General features: G+C 39.7%; 1 protein-coding gene across 1 annotated transcript in view; it reads left to right on the forward strand.

Moving 5' to 3' along the window:
* ak5 (adenylate kinase 5) overlaps window positions 1-15,349 on the forward strand; it is a 113,963-nt gene that overhangs the window by 35,751 nt on the left and 62,863 nt on the right. The window contains 1 exon segment of the mRNA XM_051952919.1: window positions 6,032-6,223. Coding sequence (XP_051808879.1) covers window positions 6,032-6,223 — 192 coding nt within the window.

Below are 15,349 nucleotides of genomic sequence, written 5' to 3' on the forward strand. Positions count from 1 at the left end.
CCAAAATTAATATCCGTATACCGCTGTAGCGAACGAATATTCGGATACTCAGGATATTTGGGTCCAGCCCAAGCTGGCAATAAAATGGTTTGAACTCGTCTTTAAGGCAGAAATGCATCAAAAAGTTCTGGTTCCAGCATCTGAAATGTGAAGATTTCCTGCAGTAGTTTGAATTAGATGATGAGAATGATGAAAATCTTTAAGTTTTAAAAACAAGCAATTCCAGTACGTGTTTTATTTCACTACTATTTTGACATTTTTGCCCTAAATCATTCATTAAATGAACGATAAAGTTCTGACCAGATTAAGGAAACATTGGTTGCAGCAACAACTATGTATAAAACTAAAATAAAGAATATTCAATATATAATTATTCAAACTATCTCCTTTTCTGTACGTTCACTTCTAGTTTCTCTGTGGTAAACCTTCTTATCTCTATGCAAAATTATAAAAAAACTGATTCTTTTAAGTAGAAATGCCTCAATTTAATGTTAAATATAGATATTTTATTTAAAAAATGAAGCCTCTTTATCTATGTGTGGAATGACAGGACAGCAGTAAACATCCATGCAGTGATTATTTAAACACATCTCTGTACTCCGTTTCATCATTCTAAACATTTGGTTGTTGGTCTGACATTTCCGGCTGGAGGAGACGTGGATTTGCATGAGATTTAATTTAGCTCTGATCTGACAGCTGATTGGACGTGGAGCTGTTAAATAAGGCCGACTCCAGCGTCTGACGTGACACTGGATGCTGAAAGGACACACAAAATGTTTCTTAGCAACTAGGAACTACAGAAATTCTCTCTTGGGAGGATGTGAAGAGAAGCTTTGTTCTTCGTTTCTGTCAGTGTGAAGAAAAAAATCCAGTAATAAAATGGCAGAGTTCTCACAGCTCTGCCAGAACCAAACATGAAAACAGAGTTCAGATGGTTGCAGTTTGTGACTTACGCAGAAGGACGTCTGTTTAGTTGCTTTCTTGAAGCAGTCAGATGATTAAATTATGATTGTGAGACATTCTCATGTCGGCAGATGAGGCTGGAGTTAGGAGGTCATTAGCGTAGCTTAGCATAAAGACTGGAAGTGGAGGGAAACTGCTAGCCAGAGTCTGTCCAAAAGTCAAGCTCACACCTAAGTACAAGATTTAACCCTCCTGTTGTCCTCATTTATGGGCATCAAAATATTGTTTCGTTGTCTGGAAAAAATCAAAAATTCAGCAAAAAAAATTCCTCAAATTTCAGAAAATTTGCAAAACTCTCAGGAAGAAAATTCCAATAATTCCTTAAAAGTTTCCCCGAAAAGTTTTATTTAAAAAAAAATCCCCCAAATTTGGAAAGAAAATTCTTGTAATGCTTTTCAAAACATGAGTAAAAATCTTCAGAAAAATACTAAAAATATTTAAAGTGATTATATATATCAGTGTTTTCTTAAAGAAACATTTTTAAAAAATGTTTTCATCAAAAACTGTTGAAACATTTCCCCATTTTATAGCTATAAAACACTTAAAATTGAGAAAAAATACAAACTTCTGCTGTCGAGATTATGAGCAGTTTTTGCCTTTAAAAAAAAAAACAGGAAATATGTAAATTAACACTTTATTCATGAGTTTATTATTTTTATTTATGATTTTATTATGATTTTATCTGTATTATAACAAATTTGATGGAATTTGCAAAAGCAAAACTGTAAATTATTTTTAAAAAATGTTAAGATGTGTTTTTTAAAATTACAGTGCTGCAAAATAAAAAATAATAAAACTGTGTAATTAAACAAATCAGTAGTTAAACTGTAATTTTATGCTCACACATCATGAAACACTTGGTTAGGATTTGGGAAAATACTCACTTCTGCTGTAGACATTATGTGCAGTTTCTGCATTTTGATTTTAGTAGATGTTGATATTTTAGCAAAGTAGAAGGAATTTGTAAAAAAACAAAAAAAATTAAAAATGTTTAAAACTGTTAAAAATGTTTCTGTAAAAAATCAGTATTTTTAAAAAGAATTTTAAAAATGTTTTAAATGTTTTACAGTGCAGTAAAATATGATATAAAAATTGTTCATTTAAATAAAAATTAAATAATAATTAAACAGTGTCATTTTATGGCTGTAAAACAGTCAGGATTTGGAAAAATACTAACTTCCGCTGTAGAGAGTATGCACAGATTTTGCATTTTTGGTTTTATTAGATGTTTATATTTTAACAAAGTAGAATGAATCTGTAAAAAGATGTAAATTTAAAAAAAAATTTAAAACTCATAAAAAAGGTTTCTGTCCCAAAAACCTGTAAATTCTTTTCTTAAAGAATTTTGAAATCTGCTAAAAGTCGTTTCACAGTGCAGTCGACGTGCGCTTTATGCTCAGATAAGTAAAGATAAGTTCATCACGGAGCCAAACTCTGATGTGAAATCCTCTTGAAGCGAGTTTTTGAGTTTTTGTGAACTCTCAGGTCGTCTCGTCTGGGCAGCGCCTGGTCTCTGGGTTTGTCGGAGCACAGCGGAGTTGTGTCCTTTAATAACCAGCTGTCACTTTATTCGATTGTAAATCCCAGAGCTGCTGATCTGTGTGGTCGTCTCCCGTCCAATCACCGGCCACCTCCTGAGCTGTTTCTGAGCGGTTGCCGGGACACGGTCGTAAACACCGCCTCATGCTTGTGTTATCTGTGAGATGTCATCTGCCGTGAACTTCCTCTGATCCTCATCCGACCCCCGGGTCCATTTACGGACCGCCGTCAACCCTTTTACGAAATAACTCAAATCAGATCGCGACGATAAAGAAAGTCCATTCGGCTGAATTCGATTTCTGAGATTATCTGCTATCAAATTATAAAACGAGAAATGGGGCAACTTTTTAATTACGAGGCTTCCCAGCTTGGTGAATGTGGAAATATGAGTTCATTTTGCCGCCGACTGTCTGTTTGTTTTCCTCGTTTCCACCCTGAGCTGCTGTGCAGACGCTGAGAGAATCTGAGTTTAATCACATCTCGGTGTTCCAAACGGCTGGAGCTGCTGATAATAACCTCAGTAATAGCTCAGTTACCAAACACAGGGGAGTGTGTGATTCTGTGGCTATTGTCTGGTTAGAGATCCGTCTCTCCGCCACACATCCTCTCGCTTTTTCTCGTTTTGCGTCCGTGGGAAGCTCTCAGGCCGTGAGTGGAATCAGACAGAGTGGACCGAGAGACGACAGCGACCACAATATGAGCTCTCATTACAGCCAGACTGTTCCCAGAGAGAGGGAAAGAAAGAACAATTACCACGGAGAGGAGGAGGTGTAAACACTGGCGTGGGTTTTCTGTCCGCTGTGGTTACTGATGATGAATCCAAGGATCCACACACGACGTCAGGAGCAGTTTGCTGTGCGATTTATCAGCCGTTTCTGGATAAAACAGCTGTTTATCTGATCAGAGGTGCACAATAGTGAAAAACACTCAAACTTGTAGCTTCAGAGAATCTAAAATAAAAGAACAGATAAAAAAAAAGTCACGCTCGAATACAGGGGTGTCCAACATGAGGCCCATCAGACCTCATGACCTTCCATTGATCCAGAGTCCAATCTTAATGCTCCACAGCAAACTGAAGCTTTTTTTCCTGATCATCCTCACTGATCAGAGGTTTTCTTAGAGCTACAGCTGTTTAGGCCCAATTCTTTGAGTTCCCTTTTACTTTCACTATTAAACATAACCGTGAGTTCTACTGTTGGGTTCCTACGATCATCTCAGAGTTTGTTCCTGAAGATGATGTTCTCCACTATCCTTCAGGTTTTAATGACATGTTGGACGGTTCTAATCCTGATTTTAGTCGTTTCATCTCCTAAGTTGTTGTCTTCGCTTGATGCAGGCCGATAATTTGACCCTTCTGAGACAGATTAACATCCTTTCCGTGACCACAGGATTTGTCTTCCAACATTTAAGAAATGAGAAGCTCCTCACTGCATCAGCCAGGGTTAAAGAAGTTGTTCCATCACTGCAGTAATTATCTAAGTCCAGTCAAGTCAAGAAATCTTTATTGTCCCCACGGGGCAATTTTTGGTGCAGCCAGCAGCAAAAACAACAAACACAATGATACGCAACAGTAAAATACACAACAGAAACAACAACAATAACAGTAATCAATTAAAATGCAATAAGATACAAAGATAAAGAAAAAACCCAAGGGAAGCTAAAATGACCACAAAGCAGAGTGAATTATAAAGGTGTTAAAAAACGTTCATTATTAAGAAGGCCAATGGGACCCATGATTTTTTAAATCTGCCTGTCCTACATCTAGATGGAAGCACCCTGAATTCAGAAGCAAGACGGTGGCTAATAGTTAAGATCCAGTGGAAGGATCTTAACTATTAGCTGAGTTAAATCCAGGTGGAGACTTTTTTTTTGGACAGGTGGTGTTTATCAGCTGCTGGTCTCAGAATCTAAAAGAAAAAGTTGGTTCTCAAACAAACATACAAAAAAAAAAAGGAAAAAGAAAGAAAAGTGTGCAAACAACAGGTAACTGCCAACAACAAAAACACAGTAATGAGAGTGTTGTTCGTACATGAGCTGTTGTATTACACTTTATATCTGCCGCCTCTGTTTGTTTTCAACTCTAAATGTGTCTAAAAGCTTCTGCAAAGTGTGATCACACCTATAGCTTCATCTGCTGCTTCTAATTTCAACCAAGAAAACAAGTGATGCTCGTGTACTTTTCTGGAACTATCTGCAGTTTCATTCTCTTCTGTTCACCAAATGAAAGTAATAATAGAAAGACAGTCCGTCTGTGTGGCAGGTTATGTTCTCATCTCCATTGGGGATTGGACAGTCTCTCCTGTCTCACTCATTTAATTCCCTCCTGTGTTAAAATTGCATCTTTGCTGGACCCAACTTGCAGCTATTTTCAAGGCTTCAATCTTTAGGATTCAATCCAGGGAAACTCAGGACTGTGGGTGACATTTATACATTTATATTCAGTATAATTTGATCTCACATGGACCGGACCAGTTAAATGACAACAGAATAATCTATAAATAACCACAACTACGAATTACAATCACAGGTATCTGGAACTGAACAATATAGTATTTTATCTTATGATCAAAACAACAAAAACACCAAAAACAAAATATTACAGAAATGTGACAAAAAAAACAAGAACGAGAAAAAAATGACAAAAACGGGACAAATGACTCGAAACAAAACAAAAAAGAGACAAAACGTTAGTAAAAAGTTACAAAGCGACAAAAAATGGGCAAATGACAGAAACAAGACAAAAAACACAGAACGACAGAAAATATGCACAAAAGAACAAATAAAGCAAAAAAAATGAGACATAAAATGACCAAAAAATTAGACAAACAAAACAAAACAAAAAAGAGACAAGTTTGACAAAAAAGTTACAAAGCAAAAAAAAAAAAAGTTAAACGACAAAAATGAGACAAAAAAATTGCACAAACGACATGAACAGGACAAAAAATGACAAAAGCGAGAAACAAAGCGACAAACAACACAACTGAGACAAAAAACACAAAATGCAAAAAACAATACAAAAAACAGGCAACACATAAAATGACAAAAATATGATGAAAAACACAAGCAGAACAAAAAGGAAACACAAAACAACAACCAGAAACAAAACGACAAAAGTCAGACAAAAAAAACAGCACAAAATATTCCAATGACAAAAGAACAAAGAACAATCTAGTATTTTACTTTATGATCAAAACAACTTGTCATGATCTAGAAATGATTTTAAATTTATAGTTTTACTAATTTACAATCTGCAGTTAATGTCTTCTCTGTAATTTTTACACTTTGAGGGCCGGACTGGACCCTCTGGAGGACCACTTTTGGCCCGCGGGCCGCATGTTGGACACCCCTGGTTAACAGTCTCCATTTATTCAAAGTTTCCACAGAGATTAAGTCTTTCTATTTGCGAGAATTGTCGTTGAATGGACAGGATTTATCATGAGATTGACCCCAGCGCCTCCGGCTCTCGTACGAATGGAGGTTTGTCGTAGCGGTGCAGAATGTTCTGTAATGCTGCTTTCTTCTCCTGCAGATCTGCTCTCCTGACCTGGTGGTGTTCCTGGCCTGCACTAACCACCGTTTGAAGGAGAGGCTGCAGAAGCGAGCCGAGCAGCAGGGACGACCGGACGACAACCCCAAGGCCATCGACCGCCGGCTCACCAACTTCAAACAGAACACCATCCCTCTGGTCAAATACTTCCAGGAGAGGGGGCTCATTGTGACGGTAAGGTCCCTGGAAAAATCTGTTTATGGATGAAAAAATAAGAAAGAAAAGTGATTATGCTCCATTTTTCGATGAGTTTATGTAGTTGAAAGCAATGATGTGGAGCTCAGGGTGGTGGACAGGTATGCACTGCTTCCAGACAGAAGATTTATATTGAGTCACAGATCAACAACAAGAAAAAGCCCTCAGAGAGCGCAGTCCTCCTCCAAGGCTGCTCAGTCCTCCTCCAAGGCTGCTCGGACCTCCTCCAAGGCTGCTCAGTCCTCCTCCAAGGCTGCTCGGTCCTCCTCCAAGACTGCTCGGTCCTCCTCCAAGACTGCTCGGTCCTCCTCCAAGGCTGCTCGATCCTCCTCCAAGGCTGCTCAGTCCTCCACCAAGGCTGCTCAATCCTCCTCCAAGGCTGCTCAGTCCTCCACCAAGGCTGCTCAATCCTCCTCCAAGGCTGCTCAGTCCTCCACCAAGGCTGCTCAGTCCTCCTCCTGAAGAAATGAGCAAATTCAAATTTAAACCTTATAATCGCGTGAGGAAAAAGTCAATTAACTTTCTTGACAACCTTAAGGGGAATTTTTGGACCAAATTTCATGGCAATCCATGTGAGAATCTGAGTAAAACGTTGGCATCAAAGTATCACCAGAGTCCTAGGATTGATCCTCTGTAGACCACGAACGTCTGCTGAACTTAGGCACCCATCGGACAGTTGCAGAGTTGCAGGATTTAAATCTGAATCAAAGGCTAAAATCGGATTTAACGGGATAACAGGTGAGTGTTCTCCTCCTGTCTGACCATCAGAGTTCCTGCATCCTGATGGTTGTGTTGACCGTAATCATGTTAAGAGACTCATTATCATTCCAAACACACACAGCACAGCAGAGGCAGCAGACACAGTCCACAAGTATATGTTTGTCTCCCGACGCTTCGGGGGTGAAATGCAGGCTGCTGCTGTTGGAGCGCACAACTCGGTGTCGACTGGAGGCCTCTGGGATCTTCATTAGATGCTGTGGTTTGGTGCTGAGGAGCCTCCGGTTGTGTGCGAGTCGGGTGCTAATAGAGACGTCGGCAGCCCACTCTTCTGGTGGGAGTCTTATCTGGGCCTCAGCGCAGCGCCGTCCTCCCAGCAGAGGGAATACTGGAAAACTCTGATTGCTGTGGGAAGAAGACCTTGTTTGCATGGGTTTAGATTGCTGTCTCGGGGCTGCTTAAAGTCACATCAACGGTACAAAATGGAGACTGAATCAGGAGTCGATGCATCAACTTCTCTTCCGCTGAAGCTTTAAGAGCAGCAAAGAAAACACAAGTGAACAGCATTTAATAAGTCTGGGAGGCTGGAGGTGATACTTTAGTCTCCTTTTATTGCTCTGCCAAGGAACGGCGGAGTTCTGTGACGATTGGCATACATCTGTCTGTCTGTCTGTCTGTCTGTCAGCAACATTACTCAAAAACAGACTCATGGATTTGGCTTAAATTTTCAGGGAAGGTCAGAAATGACACAAGGACCAAGTGATTAGATTTTGGCAGTGATGCGGCTTATAGTCTGGATCCAAGGATTTGTTAAAGATTTCTGTATCGTTTCCAGATAGCGGCATGGGGTCACTGTAACCATGACAACAAGTGAACACTACATCAGCTGATTGTGATCCTACGACAAATCCACCTCTGAGGACCACCAGTGTTTATGAACCTGTAACTGTGAATAATTCCTTCTTTTTAAAGATCATTATAATAGTTTTAAGACATCTTAGAGTAATTTTGGACCCTTTTTTTTTTTTAACCCTTCTCAGCCATTCTAGACCATTAACTCATTTTGGACAGGGTTTGAACAGTTAAGGAGGATTTTTTTGTGCCAGTTCTGGACAAATTTGAGTAATTTCCAGTCATTTTGCACATATTTAGGGTGATTTTTGAAAAAAATTTGACGACATTTAGAGAACACACTTATTTTACAAGTTTAAATTGGAGTAATTTTGGACGTGTTTTTATTGTTTTTAATCTTTTTTGGAACCCTTCTAAGCCATCCTAGATGTTTAACTCATTGTGGACAGATTGTGAACAGGAAAAAAATATTTTTTGAGCAAGTTCTGGACAAATTTCTAATGATTTTGGACAAATGTGGAGATTTGTTAAAGATTTCTGTGGCATTGCCAGATAGCAGCACGGTGTCACTGTAACCATGACAACACTACATCAGCTGATTGTGGTCCCACTACAAATCCACCGCTGAGGACTTATCAGTTGGAAGTCATGCAAAGAACATATGATTAAATTGTGGGGTGTTTCTGAATCCCATCAATTCCCGCCGTCTGCTACATATTTAGGTCGTGTGATTCGGTATCCGTACATAACGTACACATGCAGAACACACGCCTGTGCACAGAACAAGGTCATATTTTATTAAAGATTTCATCCATCGGAAATGATCCAATGACTGAGCAGCCTTGGAGGAGGACTGCTCTCTCTGACTGTTTTTCTTCTCCATTTCTTTACATTATTTTTCACATTCTGCTGGTTGTCTTCGTGTCAGTGGAGCTCAGTTTCTTCCCCTCCTCTGTCTTTCTTCACGGTTCTTGAATCTCATTTTGATCTGCCATGTTTCCTGCTGTACACTCGTTCTTCCGTCCAGTAATTTCCAGTCTCTGCTCATTCAGAATGCAAAGAGGCTGTTTGTCAGTTTCACGCCTCCAGTTTCTCATCTAACCTGCATTTGTCTGGATTCCAGGTGGAAAAGTGGAGCAGGTTCTGGTGTTTATGAATACTGAAATGGCTTCTGGCGGTCTCCTGTGTGCAGTGTGTTGTTCAGGTGCAGCCTCAGTAAAAACTGACGACGGCTGCATCGTGTGCAGAATACATTCTTTCCACTACAAACTGAAGTTAGTTGGTGATGTTTTGGGAGATTTTAGTTTGGATTTCCACAGATTTTCTCTGACTTTTAGGCTTAAGTTTAGTGTTAGAGTGCTGACTGCTACTAAGGTGTCACAGGTTTGTAGTAAATTATTTTAATTGTCATTAACTTAATATTTTAGGCAGTGTTGTCCTATTTGTTCAGATTAATTTCACTGGTATTTATTAGGGCTGGACCCAAATATCCCGAATATCCAAATATTCGTTCGCTACGGCGGTATCCGGATATTAATTATATTCATATTTACACTTGGCACAATGAAGTTCCATATTAAAAATATTCGGAGCTCATCTCTTCCCTGAGTCTTCGGCACACATCGCCTCATCCCGTCGTGTTCGGCTCATCTCGGCTCCTCCATTCCTGTTTCTTACCACCACCCGAATGTCCGGGTTGCTGCCGACTCTGACGTCACGCTTCACTTCGTTGCATAAACACAAGACAAGATGCTGAAGACCTCCGCTGTTTGGGAATTCTTCAGTTTAACTGAAGACAAAACAAAATTTGGACCCGGGAGACCAGACGAAGGGATCTGAATATTTGGGCCGTCTCCACCACAAGCCGCCAGGGAACAAGGAGATAAACAGCATAACATTAATATAACATTAAATATAACATTCAACATGTTTTCCTAAAACTAATCATCGTTTTTATGCCGTCAGCCTAAAACAGCTGAAAGATAGACTTTCTCACAGAATTTTTTATCCCCCGCCGGCCGTAGGCACAGAGGGGAATATTGGCGTGGGCACGTCCGTCCGTCCGTATGTCCATCCATACGCATGTCCGTACGTACGTCCACATTTTGTTTCCGGAGCATATCTCAGAAACTAGTTGAGGAATTTCATTCATATTGCACCCAGGCCATCTCTATATAGTATAGATGTGCCTTTTGGGGTGTATGACCTTGATCTGATTTTCAAGGTCATTGTGAGGCACTTCCAATATTTCTTGATTCTGTTTCTGGAGCATATGTCAGAAACTACCTGAAGTATTTCATGCATATTGCACCCACACCACCTGTGCATAATGTAGATCTGCCTTTTTTGGTGTACGACCTTGACCTGATTGTTTTTATTGTAGTGAAGATGTATCATTTTGTAGGTGTATCATCCAGTATATATTATTATTTCTTGCACTTAGAGGCACTATATATAAGGCAGGGGGATGTTTTAAGCGGAGCGTGTTTATTACCATTTAATTGTCCATTATTTTGCTTGGAAGTCATTTTTCTGTACTTGTTTTTGTCTGTGCATGTGATGGCAGTTTCAGGGTTCTGATAAAACAATGGTCCTTATAGTGCTACTGACGCAGATTAGCTGAGTTTTGTAGCTTCGCTTTGCAGACAGTCCCCATACACTCCATAGACACCAATGATAGACCATAAACCATAGATTATTATGTGGGTCAAAAAGCACAAAATGGTAGGATGTTGCCTTAAATTCTAACGTATGATATGTGGTTCAAAAATGTCGTAGTCAGTTTATTGTCAAAATAGTATGTTATTTAAGAAAACATCAGAGTTTAATATGTGGTCTAAAAAATGCCATAGAATAATAGTTCATTGCACAAGTAAAAGTAGAGTATTTTTTAAAGCTGTTCATATTCTTATATGTTGCTAAAAAAACAAAACAAAAAACTAAAACAAAAAAAACATCATCGAAATATATCAATTAGAAAAGCCTATAATACAACGTGTCGCCCAACAAACGTCAGAGTATGTCCTTTGGTCCAGAAAACGTCCATAGTATAGCAGGTCGCTCTAAAAACGTTGTTCTGTCCCGGCTGTCTGAAGTAGGTGAGCAGCAACACAAAAACAGTCCAAACGCTGGTTTCCAGAGGGTCAGACGAGTATTTATTTGAAAGAGTAAGTTTACAACAACACAACATGTGAGGGGGTTAGAAGCAAATGAATGTTAGTAAAATAAAAACAAATCAACAGAACTAAAAGTGAACTTCACGTTGACATTGATGGACATTCCAACCAGGAACAAAGTAAAAGATCATCAATAAGAAAAAAAACCTCTTCCTGTTCACCTCTTAAAACCCAAAAACACACCACAGTAGCACCCTAAACTAAAACTACCAATGGGTTCCTGTTTTCCTTTCTGAACAGTTCAAAGGTCCCTGTCTATCTCCCCACACATCCACCAACCACTGGAACACATCTCCAAAGTTCTGCTGAAGCTCAGCTTCCCCTCAGAAGAAGTGCTGCCAGATGAATGAGCCTTTTGAGAGGCAGCTGGCATCGTGATTGGACGGTACTTTGGTCTGATCCAGTCCAGCTTCAGCTCCAGAGACGGCAGGCGGGACGAGTCAACAGAGGCCAGGTGGACGAAGGCATGAAGCTGAGAAGAATCCAGAAAACACCAGAGGAGGAGAGCAGCAGCCCAGAGAACTCACTTCAGTAGAGTCTGAAGCTGTCCCACTTGATTCCCCTGGAGGAGAACCTCAAATGTCTTTTAAACACTATGGAGAAATCAGCTTTTAGGACTTGTTCTTGTTCTTAGTGTTTTTACATTTTAACTTCATTGTTTGGCGCTTTGCACATCCATTTTAATGTCTATGTTGTGTTTTGTCATGACCCTGTTTGTCTGGAACTCAGTGTTATATTGTCTGGTATAGATCCCTTAGTGTTGTTTGTGACTCAGTGACTCAGTGGACAGGTGACTCAGTGTTGTCTTGTAATGTGATTTAAGGACAGGTCTCTCTTGATAATGACACTCAGTGTCTCAATAAGATTACCTGTTTAAATAAAGGCTAAATAAAATAAAAATAAAAAGAGTAGCATAGTATGTCTCTTAGTATGTCTCTTAAAAAAACAGAGTAGCAACAAAAACAACTGAAGAAATGTGGTCGTTTCTCCGTGTTAGAGGAGCAGTGAATGTATTTTTTGCACTTTTGCTGAATTTAAATGAACAAAGTGTAATTTTAATTTCATAGAATCCACTAAAGTAAACTAACGTCACTAGAACTTACTTCAGCAGCTCAAATACAGGTTTGAAAGTGTATAAAGACTTCTGTCATTTAAACACTTAGAGCTCCCAAACCAACCCGGCTCCCCACAGCTTCATCGTCCTTATGCAATCTGACATGCTGTGTTTCTGTAAAAACACCTCGGGTGGAACCAATTTCCACTGCCCATACCTGTGAATGGAAGGAGTCTGCAGTTCCTGCCCAAGTGATTTGAACATTTTGTGAGCTTATTGATGCTTTGTTCCTCCTGTGAATTGCTGTTGCCGCTTCCTTTGTGGCGTCGACAGATGAGCAGCATTGCTGTCAGCGTGTCTCCATCTCATCAAATGCTCCCTGTAATCACACAAGTTCGATGCCTTGAAAATAAAGAGCTGTCAGGGTCTGAAGTGCTCTTAAAGACAAGAAAAGAAAAAGTACTTCATGGCAACACTGAGATGGCTCCTGTGTTTTTAAAAAGGATTAGACCATCTTTGTTTTCTTCAGTTTCTTATTTGTTTAATGCCTGGTTCATTTTAATGTCTGGTTTTAATGTCTGGTACCTGTTTCAACATCAAATGAGGCTGATTCCATCATACTTTATGCCCTATTTGACATGCTGCAGCTTCATTGTATTCCAGGATATATAAGAGGACATTTATGTCATCAGCAGCACATGTAAGGTCTAGAGTGGTTTCCTGCTGACATTCAAGCCGTAGCACAACTCAGAAGTTGTCAGCTCTCACATAACTCCTAAAACTGGCACTGCTGGAAATTGGCATGAGAGAGAGACAGGTAGTGAAAAAATTGAAGATCTCCAAGACAGCCGTTCATTACAGCAAGAAAAAAGAAGCCCAACATGGTTCTACCAAACTGCTAGCTGGTCAGGAAACGTCTTTCTACCACCAGATGACCGTCACTCATCTGTTCCTGTCAAGAATCGTCCTCACACCTCCAGGGACCTTAAAAATGAGTGAACACTGTGGAGAAATGGGACTTGTTCAGCAAGGACAGTTGGAAAGGGACTTTTTGAAGCTGGTCTAGAATAGAATAGAATAGAACAGAATAGAATAGAACAGAACACTCTTTATTGTCATTATACAATACAGTGTATAACGAGATTGCAGAGCTTATCCTTTTCAGTGCCTTGGAGTTCATTAGCTGACTACAGAAATGGGTGTTTGTCCACATGAAACCGCAAAGGTCAGGTTTTTAATAGTCCTCAGCTGACCAGCGTTCAGGATTTTGATCGCTGAAATTAGGACAAAGAGGTCTTGCACAAAGAACAAATTAACAGTGTTGTTCATTAAAGGTTAAAGTCATTGCTGCTGATGAGGTTCATTATGTCAGTTCATCAATGATTTATGCCCTTTGACATTTGATACGAGTTTTGGAACAGACTACGTGTTCAGTTATAAAGGACTGACTGAATGAGTCGTATGGACTTATCAGTCGTATACCACCTTAAGTAGAGCGAGTTTTGGCATCAGATTTTGCCCTTTTTGTGTTGATCTACTTTCAGAGTTGGTGACTTTTAGTAATCAGTCTGTAGAATCTACCGTGAGATTCTGCTTCCAGTTGAGCTGAAAGAGCACGAGCAAACGAGAAAGCTGAGAGAAACTGGGTTAAGCAGGAAATCAAAGCTGTTCCCATGCATTCGGCTGCTTCAGTGCGGAGTGCAGCAGAGGACAAGATCTGCAAGATTCCTTTATAGTGCAAATGTGTCTGAAGCTAACTCATAATTAACTTGTCCGGAATAAAGACGGTTATTGTCGGCTTCAGTCTGAGTTCAGATCAGATTATTAACACGAGAAGTCTTTAATTTATGGTCATACACAGAAGAAATCTAGCTGTCAAAATCATACGGTTCTCATGTAAGTCATTGCTAAGACTTCTCAGTTATTCGGGTGCATGTAGGCAGAGCTGCAGCTAATAACTGCTTTAGTTATGGATGAAGCCTCCTAAAATAGACACAAGCGTGAAACGAAATGACAGAAACAAAACACAAAACTAAAGCAAAACACAAAATGAGAAAAATGAGACAAAAAGGAAACACAAAGCGAGAAACAAAAGAGATTTTTCAGACAGAAAGCCCTAAAAATCCGTTGTACATGATCACAATAGCAGATGGATGTAGCTGGACGAACTGGTGAAGAACTACAACTATCAGCAGCTGGTGGAGACCAAAACAGAGCAAAAAGAGAGTAAATAATAGACTTACACCCACTAGGAAAACACAAACATGATTCAAAATGAAGTTTAATGTTGATTTGTAACTGCTGGATGTATAAATAAATCATGAACTGTACCAACTTTATGTCACTCTGTCTAAACACCAACTGTCTGTCCTCAGTGAACTAAACACAGCAGATGTTTGTGAGATGACTTTCAGTTTCACACTCAGATGGCGTTCTGATTGGATACGTTCATCCTGCTCTTCAGGTAATTATCACAGGTGAAGGACTCCATTTTTTTCTTGACTGATGACTGCAATAACCTCTGAGGTTTAATTGCTTTGTCTCAGCAAAAGCCTTTTTGTGTGGAACTGATCTTTTCATTTCAAATGTCAGCCCCAATGTAGGAAACCATAACTCTGCAAAATAACAATCGCAGTGAGTCATGATTCCACACGGTCAATGCTGAATTGGATCGACCGGATTGTCAATAAGCTTGTCTGCCAGTCTATTAGTCCTCCATGTTTTACTGAATCACCTCATCCTAATTCTGTCACTGTGGGGAACTTTTGTCGCCTCTGACGAACACTTGATCAGATTTTTCTACATTTGAGACGATGTCATTTCGCTGCAGACAAATTTCCGTCTTGGAGCATGACATTTAGATTTTGGTGAATAAATGTCTGTTTTTGTTGGTGTCGAATGAGTCAGCTGATTAAACACAAACACCTCCAACGTTGAAGCCCAGAACCGGAAATTGCAGCGAGGGGAAGATAATTGTTGGCCTGATTAAAGCCGTCCTGTTGTTCTAGGAAAACGGACCGATCTAATTAAGCATTCCCTGAGTGAGTTCGTCTCCGGCTTCTTTCCCACATGCTGCTAGATGCCTCGCTGATAAAAACAAACCGAACACACCTCCATCCGTCTCACCAATCTCTCCAGGGAAGTTCTGTGGTTTTCTTTCATCATTCTGGAAATAAAACCAGGGAAAAAAGCTGGAACTTGCCTGAATTTTAAGATATTTTTCACACAGTAGATGAGACTCGATTCACTCTTTATGTACACTGCTGTCCAAAAGATTCTTAGAGATGTCCTTATTTTTGAAAGAAA

This window comes from Acanthochromis polyacanthus, chromosome 9 (genome assembly GCF_021347895.1).
Source record: "Acanthochromis polyacanthus isolate Apoly-LR-REF ecotype Palm Island chromosome 9, KAUST_Apoly_ChrSc, whole genome shotgun sequence".
Classification (NCBI taxonomy): Eukaryota; Metazoa; Chordata; class Actinopteri; family Pomacentridae; genus Acanthochromis; species Acanthochromis polyacanthus.